This window comes from Pleurodeles waltl, chromosome 1_1 (genome assembly GCF_031143425.1).
Source record: "Pleurodeles waltl isolate 20211129_DDA chromosome 1_1, aPleWal1.hap1.20221129, whole genome shotgun sequence".
In the NCBI taxonomy this organism is placed as follows: domain Eukaryota; kingdom Metazoa; phylum Chordata; class Amphibia; order Caudata; family Salamandridae; genus Pleurodeles; species Pleurodeles waltl.
In genome coordinates, this window is record NC_090436.1 from 397,817,205 (window position 1) to 397,830,485 (window position 13,281).

A 13,281-nucleotide genomic window follows, 5' to 3' on the forward strand; every position below is an offset into this window, starting at 1 on the left:
GTACTTGGATGCAGGGAGAAAGCAACGCCCCTCAGATTCCTTTGGCCTATGCCAGGGAAATATGCACGGCCAAATGAGCCTAAACTAAATAAAGGAATACTGTGCAGATTGGCTGGCAGCGACTGGACAGATTAAGCAAATCTAGATGATGAGCCTACCTAGGAAAATGGTCTGCAAAATGACAGGTGGCACTGAAAGAAAATAAACTTCTATCACAGACATGCTTAGCCAAAGAAGAGCAATGGAAACTGGTAGGGACATGAGGAGTAACATGGTTACAAGCCCTACAGAGGTGATGGATCCCTAGGTCGACTCTGACCAGGGGGTTACTAAAGACTTCCTGCTGCAGGCATGCTTGGAGATCAAGGATGAAATCTACTCTGTTTAGGCAGATCTGCAGCAAGATATAGAAGACATGCCACATTAAGTCAAAGATCAGGCAAGTCAAGAAGATGACGTGGAAAAAGGCCTTGAGGAACAGGTGGAAAACTGTGATCAAGTGAAATTCTTCATTTTGTTATACAAAACACATTTAAATAAAAAGTGCAAAAGTTTTAACAAAAACAGACATATTATCAATGCACATTTTGTAATAGCTAATCACACTTAGGTATCACAAGCATACAAAAATAAATATTAATGTACTGACTTGAGTTAGTCTAACTACAGATGCCATATTAACACTGATTTATACATTATCAACGAAAGGCTTGTTTTCACATTGAACTGTTGTTTTTCACGAGATGTTTTTCTCTTCCGCTGCAGATGCTGTACCTTTCCAAAAGCCTTCTGTTAATTAGTGAATAGGCACATATTATGAATTAGACAACTGATAGTGAGGTTCTCACCATGAGGAGAGAAGTTGGCAGGAAGTATGACTCAGGGGAAGAACTGTCTGACCCATAAGATGCGGATGAGGTATCTTTTCAAGGTCTTTGTTCTGTGGTCTGTTATGAAGATGTGAGGGACTAGAGTCTACATCTTTATTAGGTTTCTGAACTGACACCTTTACAACCTTTATGTGTAATGTAGATTATAGACATTCTTTATGGAAAACACTTGCTGTATTTTTCTACTCTATGATAATATTTACTCATTTGGTATTTTACCTTGATTTGAAATACCAAATAATGGATTATGAATTTGTAATAATTATGACTAAAAGCTCAAACCTACATTTTAAACTTAATACAATTGTTAATAAAACCCTTAAACTCACATCAACTCTCTTCATTAATTATTGAGGAGCCCCAAATGGACTTTAGTGTTTGAAGTAAATGAATGCTACTTTTAATTCTCCTTGTCGATGAACAAAGGTCCATACTACCAGTGACGGGGGTTATTTAATGATTACACCTGAAGACTGAGAACCAAGAATCTTTACACTGTCAACTGTGACTACCTACAACAATGTATGCTTGCGCAAAGCAACATATCATCCTTCCTAGAAAAATGTGAGGGACTCAAAAATAGACCCTGGCACAAAAATATGCACATCTGGGGAGTCCCTATGGACATATCTGCAAAATACACAGAACATTTATTTGACGCTAGCCTAGAAAGAGTAGGGCAAGAGCCAGTCAAATTAAATAAAACACATAGAACTCTTTGTAAATAATTTTGAAACATTTTCCCCCAGATGTTCCAACCAAGGTACACACTTATGAAGAGGAGGTAATCATGACCAAAGCCAAAGAAGGAGGCCCTTTTTCCTTCAACAGCGCATCAACCCCGCTGTATTCAGTTTTATTTCCTATAACATTACTAAAAGAAGCTCCCAATACAGAACTCTTGCAGCCTAAAAGCGTATGACACTGGAGGGGCCACCCCTTTCAAATCATTTGTAAATGAAGGGCAGACAGTGGTCAATGGCCTCATTGAGGGAAGCTTGTACTCTGCTGGGTCTACAGAACCAGAATGCCTCTCAAATTGCACAAGGCGCCCTGGACATTAAATGAACAAAAAGCACATGGAGAACTGTTACTGGTAGATGTAGGAAGTGAAGACCCAGTTAGGGAGGAGATTGCAGCAGGCAGAGAGAGGGTACTAACGCATCTTTCATATAAAAATCTTCTAGCAATGGACCTCGTGGGGAGTACCATGGCTGGGAGGCCAGGTCCATGAGTGTAGCAACTGAAGCCCTAAAGTAAAGTATGGAACAATGGAGTGGAGAGGATGGCCTAAGTGGGGACATGAGAGTGAGTGACTAAATGCCAATGCACTCTAATTTGATCATTGGGCCATTTAGAGAGCAGAAAAGTGCAACGAGTACAAAGTGTGCAGCCTTTATCTGTGCAACACATGCAGCATCCTACATGTCCTGTTCCTGTTGTTCTGACATCCTGCCCAGCAGCTATCCCTGCTCTTGTTCCTCGTGGGCAGGGTGCGTGGCTTTAGAGCAGTGAGGGAGAGGCTGATGGGCCGCCATGTCACTTCTCGTGCACACTTACCTCATGGTGGCCGGCCCACCGGTACCATCCCCCATAAGTTCATTCACCATACTGTTCAAAATTCTTTTTCGCAGAATCCTCCTGAGCACTTACATAACCCAATCCAAGATGGTGGTGCTTCCTGCCTTTAGTGTTCTCTCCCAATTCATCATGGCAGCTGTACTTTCCTATGATGCAATTCCTGTTTCACCAATAGAAAAGGCAATTTTTCCTTTGCTGCCTGTGCTGCAACACCTCCTTCCAGTGGGTGTTTTCCTCACTCCTGTTCCTGTGAAACCTGTTTGGTGCTCCTGCAGTTCTTGGAATTTCCTGTGCTTCTTTCTGACTTGGGTTCTTATTCTGGTACTATCTGCTGGTGACGCTCATCTGCCATTGGGAGTTTTTTTTCCTTCTCAGGGACTCTTTCTGGGAGGCACCATCTGCTTAGGCACTTTTTCTAGTGTCAGCAGCGTTGTGGCTAGTGGAAGGGGTCACCCTTCCCTCTGGCAGACCAAGACTGGTAAAGACTGGGCATGCAGGGATGGTCAATTAGATATCAACAACAAGTAAGTCAAGTTGATTGTGTTACTTTTTTATTTGGAGGGAGGAGGGATGGGTGGCGCCAATAATATCTATATACAACACAAGACGACCACCAAATGATATCAAAGGTCGTCTAGACACAGTTCACTTAAATACATCCAGACAAAAAGCATGAGGAAATCTACAATTAAAGGTAGTGACATATAATTTCCAAGGTGTGAACAATCCCACAAAGCACCTGAGTGTCCTGCGTAACTAAGAAGGATGGAGACACATTTATACCTCTTGCAAGAAACCCACCAGCTAAGGGAAAACCAAAATCGCATGCACTGTGGGAACTCCCCCATGCAGTACCATATGGCTGCCTAAGCTTAGAAATTGGGGATCTTCATTCTCCTTCGCAGCAAGCACAAGTTTGAAACTAGATCAGTAAAAGAAGATAAAAAAGGTAGGGTTTGATTGTGACGGTAGACTGAGAGGGCCTGCCACTTATGATAGCTACAATTTGTGCCTCAAGTGTGGGACAAAACTAATTCCTGACAGTACAGGACATTACGCAGACAAATCTTAGAGGATGGAGGAAACATCAGTCCTATCGCATCACTGATAATCAATCACTTGTGGTACAAACATCTGTTTGCCGGAGACTATTCTCACTTCTGAGCAGGCCCATCAAAGCTAAACCCATAGAGATTATATTTTAGTAGATCACAGGTTGTTGCACAGCAGAGGTCAAAGAAAGACCCAAACTATACCTGACCATGGCCCAGTGCAGCTAGGTATTGCATTTTGTAGACAGTAAAAAGGGAGGTTAGGAGTATTTGGCACCTGAATGATGTGCTCTTAAAGGACTCAGTGATACTCCAGAAAATCCATGAAACAATACAAGAATACCTCACTAACTGGGCCCAAGAGGGATAAGGGACACTCTGAAAGCAGTTGTAAGTGGGTTGCTCAAGTAGTAGGCAAGTCACCTTAAGCTCATGAGTGAATTCACTCTCCAGAAGCTCAGTGAAGAACTGACTGTCATTGAACAAACATATAAATTAAGCCCACCGAAGATGTTGGGAGACAGCTCGCATTACAGAGAGTTCAGCTATGAACTCTCTAATACGATAAAGCCAGATAAATACCTGCCAAAGTAGGAGCATGATTCCATGAAGTGGGAATAAAATGAATGTCCTTCTGAAAAGTAAACTCTGAGCAGACCTTAAGAGCTGATATATTGCTGAAGTTAAGAACATGACTGGGTAAATTCAAACAAGTGAGGAAGGCAAGTTACACGCTTTTTGTCCATACAATCAGGAGTTATATACAATATGCCCATCAGACCAAACAACAATAAAATCCTACATGCAAACACTCAGTTTACCAACTATACCCAGGCTAGAGGCTGAACAACTGGACAGCCCCACCTCAATAGAGGAACTATGACCAGCCATGAAGGGTTCGAAACTGGGCAAGTCTCCAGCAGTTTATAAAAAAATCTCACTCTAGTTAGCCCTGATCTGCCTTAACTGCTCCCAGGACACTTGCTTTCAATGGTTGAGGCAATGAATACACAGATAACTGAAGAAAAAGACTCCTTCCTGGGATGGATGATGTACACGTAGGTAAGGGGAGAGGATGGGTGGGAAAAGATGGTCATTCTATTCTTTGGTTCCAAAGTTCTCATGGTGGGTATACTCACCCTATGGGGGTCATCACGAGTTTGGTGGATGGAAAAGGCCGTCCGCCAAACTCCCTTGGTCAGGTTACCACCAGTGCAGCCCCCTTCCCTTTGGCCCCATTAAGAGTTTCCAGCTGGGTCAGCAGGCAGAAACTGTTTCTGCCCGCTGGCCCAGCGAAAAACGGTCTACAACATTGATGCCGGCTCTTAATAGAGCGGAAATGCTGTAGTGTGTAGGGTGCAACAGCATCTGTCGTGATTTCTGCAAAGTGAAAATCGGACAGGGCTGGCCAAGGGAACCCCTGCACTGCCCATGCCAAGTGCATGGGGCCCCTGGATCACCCTGCACTCCGTCTCTACTAGTCTTTACATGGCAGGGCTACCGCCATGTAATCACGGGCAGAGAAAGGCAGAGAAAGGACTCGTAATCCCCTGGGCAGCAATGCTTGCAGCGCTGCCCTGGTAGATTAGGACCACCAGCACCGCCAGCCCCTCCACTTGAGGAGAACTGGCGGTGCTGGCGGTCTGACCGTGGCACAACCGCAACGGTCGTAATGTGGCTGTTGGACCACCACATTGGCAGCGGTCCAACAGCCACGAGACCCTTGCGGTAATTGACTCAAACTTAAAATCAATAATTAGTTCTGTATTCTATTTATCATTTAGATTCCTTGTTAAATACACTGCTGACTGCAGTAGGTAGTTTGTAACTTGAAGGTCCAAAAAACATATTCAAAAATTGTTCAACTGAAATTCATAATGGTAATATTTGTTAATTTGGCACTTAGAGCTGGCAGAAGAATTATATGAAGTGCCAAAACAGTATTATTTCAGACCTGTATCGAACACATTCCTTTTCACCATAAGGGACATGATGTGGAGGTTCAGAAAATACTTTGTGGAAGATGTATGGGTCTGATTTTGAGTTGAATTCCTATGAAAAATTTCAACATTTCTGGATGCAATTAAAAATTCAGAGAGAATTCATCAGAGAAAGTTCCTCCGCCACATGGATTAAGTCTTGATTTTGAACATCATTCAGAACTCAGAGGATTTTGTATTAAGAGAAATGCAATGCCAGGCCTTTCGCCTCCACAGCTCGCACTGCACTTTAGCTCAATCCTCAAATTCAGTGGACTGTTAGGAGCACAAGTCAAAATATTATCACGTATCTTGGAGTTATGACTTCCACATAATCAACACTAACATGGCAACACAACATAATATATTTGCAGTAGTATTCAAACCTGCTATGGAATTGAAAACTGATGTTAAATAAATAATAATAAAAGCTTAGAATGTATTGTACTATTGCAAATTTCAATGTTAAATTGATACATATCTTTTGACAGAATACCCTGTAAAAGTATGGCAGTGCTAGACATTTTAATTGCAGATTAACTTTCTGTGTTGGTCACTTATGGCCTAATTTAGAGTTTGGCGGAGAGGTTACTCCGTCATAGCGGTGGCAGACATCTCATCTGCTGAAATCTAAATCCCACTGGATATAATGGGATTTAATTTTTGGCAGATGGGATATCCATCACTGTGATGGAGTAACCACTTGGCCAAACGCTAAATTAGGACCTTAGTTCGCAAAGCAAATTAATTACAAATTTCAACCCTTTGTGTGAAGGAAATTTCCAACAGTCAATTGTCTTGGCATGAACGGTCAAAGACAGGCTGGTGAAAAGAACGACCAACCTAAATATCGAGAACGATGAAGTGGTGGATCATCTGCTTTTTTCAAAAGAAGGCTTAAAAGAAATTTGTGACTGGGAATCAAAGCTCAATGATCTATGCTATCTAGCAACAAAGAAGTCAACAAGTTACATGATGGAATCCTGTCAGTCAATTTGAGCTGACCCTTATCTATCCTCTGCACCAAATTTCTTCCTTTGTATGCTTTTATTGAAATGTTATGTAGGTTTTAAGATTCTGTTTCAAAGGTTAGTGGATATGGATGACAAATGTAGATGTGGCTTAAGGTATGAACATTTTAATGGACATCTATTGTTTGATTGATGATATTTTATATTTATTGTGTTTACACAGTAGGTTTCATCCTAGATGCTAAAGCTTAAAACCAATTTTTAATAAATCTAATTTCTGGCACCAAGGAGACACAATTTTGCTTTTACTAAATATGGAGTTTTTTAACTTAGCTTGTGCTCTGGGAAGATCTGTAAAGTTTATTCTTGATTAGTGATTGTTATTTTAAAGGTTTTAAAAATAGTGTAATGTTCTATTTAGTGGTTCTATAGACTAAGGGCCTAATTACGAGTCTGGCAGTCCTAGGACCACGAGACCCGCGGTTGCGGTTGGACCACCAGGGGGACCGCCGTCTCTGCAGGGATCGGTGATTCTGACGGGCTGAAAGGGGGTGCAGGTTGCAATCAGCCAGTGTGGCACTGAACACAGTGTTGCCCTGCTAATTACAACCTGGTTCTCCGCCAGCCTTTTCATGGTGATTTCACCACCATGAAAAGGCTGGCGGAGGACAGGTGCAGGGGGTGAAAGGGGCCCTCCTGCCCAGCACCCCCATAATGCACACTGTCTGCTCTGCAGATGGTGTGCATTACAAGGGTGCTTCTGCCCACTATTGGCGGTAGCACTCCTGTCGGCTCGATTACGAGTCAGCGACAATGCAACCACCACTTTCCTGCTGGGCTGACCGGTGGAAACCTTGGTTTCTGACCATCAGGCCAGCTGGAAAGTCATAATGGGGCTGGTGAGAAGGTTGCCACTACAGTGGCGGCCACCTTGTCTGGTGTTTCGCGGACGGGTGTTCCCGTCCACCAAACTCGTAATCAGGGCTAAAGATCAAAACGAACTGAAATGTTTACTACTACTACTTCTACTACTACTACTACACTTAGTTCACTGATTCTATGGTTTAAGATTGTCTGTGAATACAAACTATAAAATCATGTAAACAGTAACATATGCTCCTTGTGGTTGTTTAATTCAGTTGAATCTGAACGTTTTAAGAGAGTAATGTAGTCAGGACCACTGGAATTATGCAACAGGGGAGAGCTAATATTTGTGACAGAGTTCAGTAAATTATGCGGCAAGAAATGTGCCACACTTTGTGATAGTATTACTTCATTATTTTGGTGTTTTTAAACGTGTTAACACTGTCTAGGCATTGGTTGCACCTCTAACAGTTTAACACCCAAATATACCAATAAGCAACAAAAAGATGACCAGTCGACCTTTGCAAAGCACCTTCCACTGCGCAGCAACATCTGTCACTGCTTTTTTGGCAACTTTTGAACCGTTTGAGTTGAAAACACTTTTGTTTGTTAATATATGCAGATTATGTGCAAATGTGGTAAATATATACTTATGCAAAAATCGCTGTGTCTGCACAATTCCAGTGGCCTTGAATATCGTACATGAAGAATCAAGAAGGTGAATAGGCTTAGTAAATTATGTAGGCTGATTTTGTGTTTTAAGGAATTACTCTAACTAAGGTGAGCGTTTATATTCTGCCTGGTTTGCTGAATATTAAAAAAAGGTATGTTACTGTATACCTTCATTATATTCGTATATACCTCTAATTAAAAAACATACTTGATTTCACCTTCAGAAACAGTGAAATATTTTGAATATTATCAAGCACATTTTGGGTAATGTTTCCACAAGATTCTAAGTCAGCCACCATTAGATAAATGAAGAAGTCACAAAAAACACTAAGGGGGTCATTCTGACTTTGACGGGCGGCGGAGGCCGCCCGCCAAAGTCCCGCCGGCAGAATACCGCTGCGCAGTCAAAAGACCGCCGCGGTAATTCTGAGTTTCCCGCTGGGCTGGCGGGCGACCGCCAGAAGGCCGCCCGCCAGCCCAGCGGGAAACCCCCTTCAATGAGGATGCCGGCTCCGAATGGAGCCGGCGGAGTGGAAGGGGTGCGATGGGTGCAGTTGCACCCGTCGCGATTTTCAGTGTCTGCTTGGCAGACACTGAAAATCTTGGTGGGGCCCTGTTAGGGGGCCCCACGACACCCATTACCGCCAGCCAGGTTCTGGCGGTCAAAACCGCCAGAACCAGGCTGGCGGTAAGGGGGTCGGAATCCCCATGGCGGCGCTGCTTGCAGCGCCGCCATGGAGGATTCCCTTGGGCAGCGGGAAACCGGCGGGACACCGCCGGTTTCCCGTTTCTGACCGTGGCTGTACCGCCGCGGTCAGAATGCCTATGGGAGCACCGCCAGCCTGTTGGCGGTGCTCCCGCGGTCATTGGCCCTGGCGGTCCATGACCGCCAGGGTCAGAATGACCCCCTAAATATAATTTGAACTGCCCTGTTAAAGGTGCTTTCAATAATTTGGTTTATTAAAGCATTTAACAGAATTGATGGTGATTGACAACTCTCATATAAAGTGCTCCTGCTCTGGGCTACTCCTTAAGTTAAAACTTTAATTATTTTCTGCATTCACATTGTACCATGGCAATTGCGGACAGACTTGATTGCTCTAGGACTGTGTATCAAGTTATTAGACCTGTGCCATACGTCTAAGTCACTAACAACTATGGAATGTAGATGTGTAAGGAGGCTGTTGTAGCAACGACTGCATTTTTTAGGCAAGTTGTAACATTTAATGGATTTTATTATACTTAGTCTACATTAGAAGGAGCAGAATGAGTGACCTGATTAATGTAATATACCAAGAGTCTCAAACATTTTGTTTTATGTTTAATTATGAATAATTTTATTATATGATTCCCTCTGTCTATTTGAAAACTCTGTTATCTCCTTGTTCTTCAGAGCAAGATAGATTGTATTTAATAACATTTTCACTTCTAATAGTTTTAAACTTCATGCTACGATTTTTGTTATCTAGACTTTCATTGTGAATGACTATGCACTTTTTCATGATTTGAATTAGTGATCTATAGAATTTTTACTTATTCCCCATTTTTAAAAAATCAGGCTTTAATTCAGATACCAAAACAGACCTAATGCCCATCACAAATAATATTTGCATCGTGGTGATTCTATGTTTGATTTTGCACCTTAGGTCGAAATGATCCTGTTATTGTTACAATATCTCACATATCACATTGATACATAGAGTTATTATTTTATTATGTCAAACAAAATTCCAATCATTGTTTTACAGCTAACATGATGTTAAATTGATAGTGCTAAAATAATTTAATTTGCCTCTTTATGAAGTAGTCTACCTAAAAATGTACAATGGGGAAATTCATTCAATTGTGGAAGCCTAACAAATGTGAGGTAAAATACATACTTGTAATACAACAATTGAAAACCTAAATGTTTTAAAGAAATCTGGTTTATAAAAAGATGTCTGCTAGAATTGCACTGGTTAAAAAGGAAGATAACATACTGGGATAAATGTACTTGAAAATAAACACAGTACCTGTTTATTGTTGTCATTTTGACACAGCCTTTTCATGGACACAAAATGTCTAATTTTCCTAGTAACACAAATAATCAAATGTTATAACATAAAACAGACAAAGGTTATATTTTCAAAATGGCAAAGTAATAAATCAATATCTATGATGACTATATGCCTCACTAAATATTATTGCACTATTACAAAAAAGGCAAGGTACCTGATTCACAGTCATTGGATCGTCTGACATGGACTGACACTTATACATTTTTTGAGTGACATACCAATTTTGGAGGCACATTACATTTAATAATATCTTATTTGAGGGATTGGAAGCAGGTGTTTCAGAGTGGGAATGAGTTACAAAATAAGTGAAAAAACTGTTTACAAAAGTATTGACAATTTTTGTTTCAAAACATATATCCAGACTTGATACAATCAGAAATGTACTCCTTAAAGGGGGGAAGTTGTAAATCTATATTCAGGGTGAAGAGTAGACCAAGAAACCCAGATTTCATAGTGAAATAGGGGAGAGGGTTTTTTTCAATGGGGAAAATATTTTGCCTCTGGGGATTTCTTTTAGGTTAGCATGTGCAAGTGCACTTTTGCTAACCTTTTAAGCATGTATAAATATACGCCATGCACATGTCCACATGTGGAGATGTTTAAGCATATGAGTAAGTTACAATAAAACACTAAGGATTTTTGAGAAGTCAACAAAAATCCTAAATCTTCCACAAACACAGGCATTTCTACAGGTGAAGATTTATGGTATATTTTGTTTACTAGACCCAATCTTTCCTCTGCAGTGTGACACAAAAGTCCCTCAGTGGAATGAGAGGCAATGTGTGAGCAGCATAGCAGAGTGTATGAAGGAACTTTATATGGATTGAGCAGATGTTTGACATCTTTTTAGAGTTGCAGTGAGGGCCATACATCTAATTCACTTACACTCCAGGCGTGTCTTTCAATCCTTCCCATATTTTTAAACAGCTATGACATCCACACTATTAGTAATGAGCAAGCCCAGAAAACTATAAAGTAATGTTACTTTAAAATACACCTTCAATAAGGAAAAGTGATATTTGCTAAATTAGCTCCTTTCGGTTCTTTACAGCTAGGGGTGAACTAGTGTTTTTTTACTTGTTTGTCTTCAGCCCTGAATGAACGTGCTTGTTTTCACTCTTTTAGTTCACCATAGAAGACGAAATTGAGACAGTTGAACAGAAATAAATACCACAATTGACACTATAGTCTAAACATCCTACTTAAAAAACAATCTGAAATATATTGAAACATAAGCAAAATGGTCTTTTGCACCATATCTTTGTTGCAAAAACTTCACATCTACTTTCATCTCATACTGTATGAGTTTTATGAGCCTGTCAATCAGTGAAATGAGGAATGCAACATCTGATATATTTGGGTGTATTATTACAGTTCACTCAATGCATGCACACAAAAATCAACAAAAGAATTCTTAATGTTTACATATTCAAATGTGAATGCAGTATTAGAACTCATGCAAAGACTGACAGGAGCCCAAACTGTGGCCACATCTGCCTTTAGGCATTCTTTCCAATGCGCCCAAAATTAAGTGGGATGTAGAGGTAAGGGACAAATATTTTATGTGCGGTGAAAATTATTTTTAATACCTGGTTTAAAACAAAACGTTTCTGTCAACCCTGTGTATGTACAAGGGTTCACCTGCTATGATTCTGTATGCAGGAGTACTTACACATTTGGTTACTTTTTTTACTGCAAACTCTGAAGTAACCGTACCCTTGAATATCTGAATCCAAAACTGTTTTGGCAAACTAAGGTGTTTTCTTTCCTTTTTCTTTCCTCTGGGAGGAACATTCATGTTTTCTGTGATGGTTATGAACTATAGATGTGGTAACTTTGAAGTCCATATGAAAAGCACTAGAAGTTTGAACATAAGCAATTTAGAAAGTATTAATTTCAAGCCAACTAATATTTTTGTAGTACGGAACATAGTCCTGTGATGTCTGTAATTACCATATAAATCACATTTAGCCACTGTAAAACCTTTAGCTCACACTGATAAACTTTACAGGATTGAGCAAAAGTTAATTACATTTTTTCCCGAAGTTTATTTATTTTTTGATGCAGAAAATGCTTTCTTAGTAGGACATCCGATGCAACCTTACCGAAAGAGGAGTTACCACGTCTTTGGCACTGAAAGTTTAACTAATTGTGAGACGAGACATCCATTCTCTTTTCAGAACATCAGTATTTCAAATTTCTTGAAAGTAAAATTTCCAATGAAGAAGGATACAAAATGGGTTTTAGGAACTGGTATCTGTTGTGAGCTACTACATTAGCAAAAATAAAGACAATCCCAAAGTGTCCCTGATCCTTTGGAAACTAAAAAAGTGTTGCTTCATAATTATCTATTAGAATCCATCTTTATAACCAATTAGCTTTCCTCCTGTACTACCAACAATATAACAATATTAGGGCTACAGTTCCTCGGGTGCGTTTACTGCTTACTGATGGTGTAAAACAGCAATGCATTGTTTGTGGATCACATTAATTTACCTACAATAGTGGATACATTTAAAACCATGTTTACCAATTTCAGTGTTCAGTCCAAGATATAAACTGTTGGGAGTGCCTATACGAACTTTAAAATGTGAAAATTACATTGACTGGATATTGTTGTGAGTTGACAATCTCTAACAGTCAGTTAATACTTCATGTCACCTTTTCAACTAATCCTATAAGGGCTATTTTAGTGTGTAATATGGGCAACTAGCAAGAGTTGCATGTCTACCTACCATTCAGCACTGTGAGAACAGAGTTGATTTTGGATGAGAATAATTTTCATCACCTTGCTCAAGCACACTATGCTCTTGATGGTGTCTTGGTTCTTTCAAAAAAAATACTTTGAAAAAGAAAATATTAGGTTGGAATGGTGTGATGTCACATCTTTGTAATAATTTTAGAAATAAGAAATGAAAATGCATAAAAGGAGATTTTTGAAGCAATTGAACGGGATGCATGAATTTTTGCATTCACATTTAGGAGAATTATTTCACTAATCACAAATGTACCTTTCACAGCAGAGAGCCTGATGCAAGAAGAGAGCTGGTTGGCAGGACTAGTGTTATGCTGTCTATCATAACTCTTTAGTGTTGGGTGTGCCCCTCTGCTTGTGAGTACACTAGCTCCCAAGAGTCATTCTGAAAAAGGATAGCCTTGGAAAAAATGTACAGCTTTTGCAAAAAATGTAATTGTGTACAATGCCCATGAGAAGT

General features: G+C 40.3%; 1 protein-coding gene across 2 annotated transcripts in view; it reads right to left on the reverse strand.

Annotated features, from left to right (window-relative positions):
* PDE8B (phosphodiesterase 8B) overlaps positions 1–13,281 on the reverse strand; it is a 900,595-nt gene that overhangs the window by 305,355 nt on the left and 581,959 nt on the right. For both annotated transcript variants that reach the window (XM_069223470.1, XM_069223477.1), the window contains one exon: positions 10,022–10,079. In XM_069223470.1, coding sequence (XP_069079571.1) covers positions 10,022–10,079 — 58 coding nt within the window. The remainder of the gene's footprint in view (positions 1–10,021; positions 10,080–13,281) is intronic.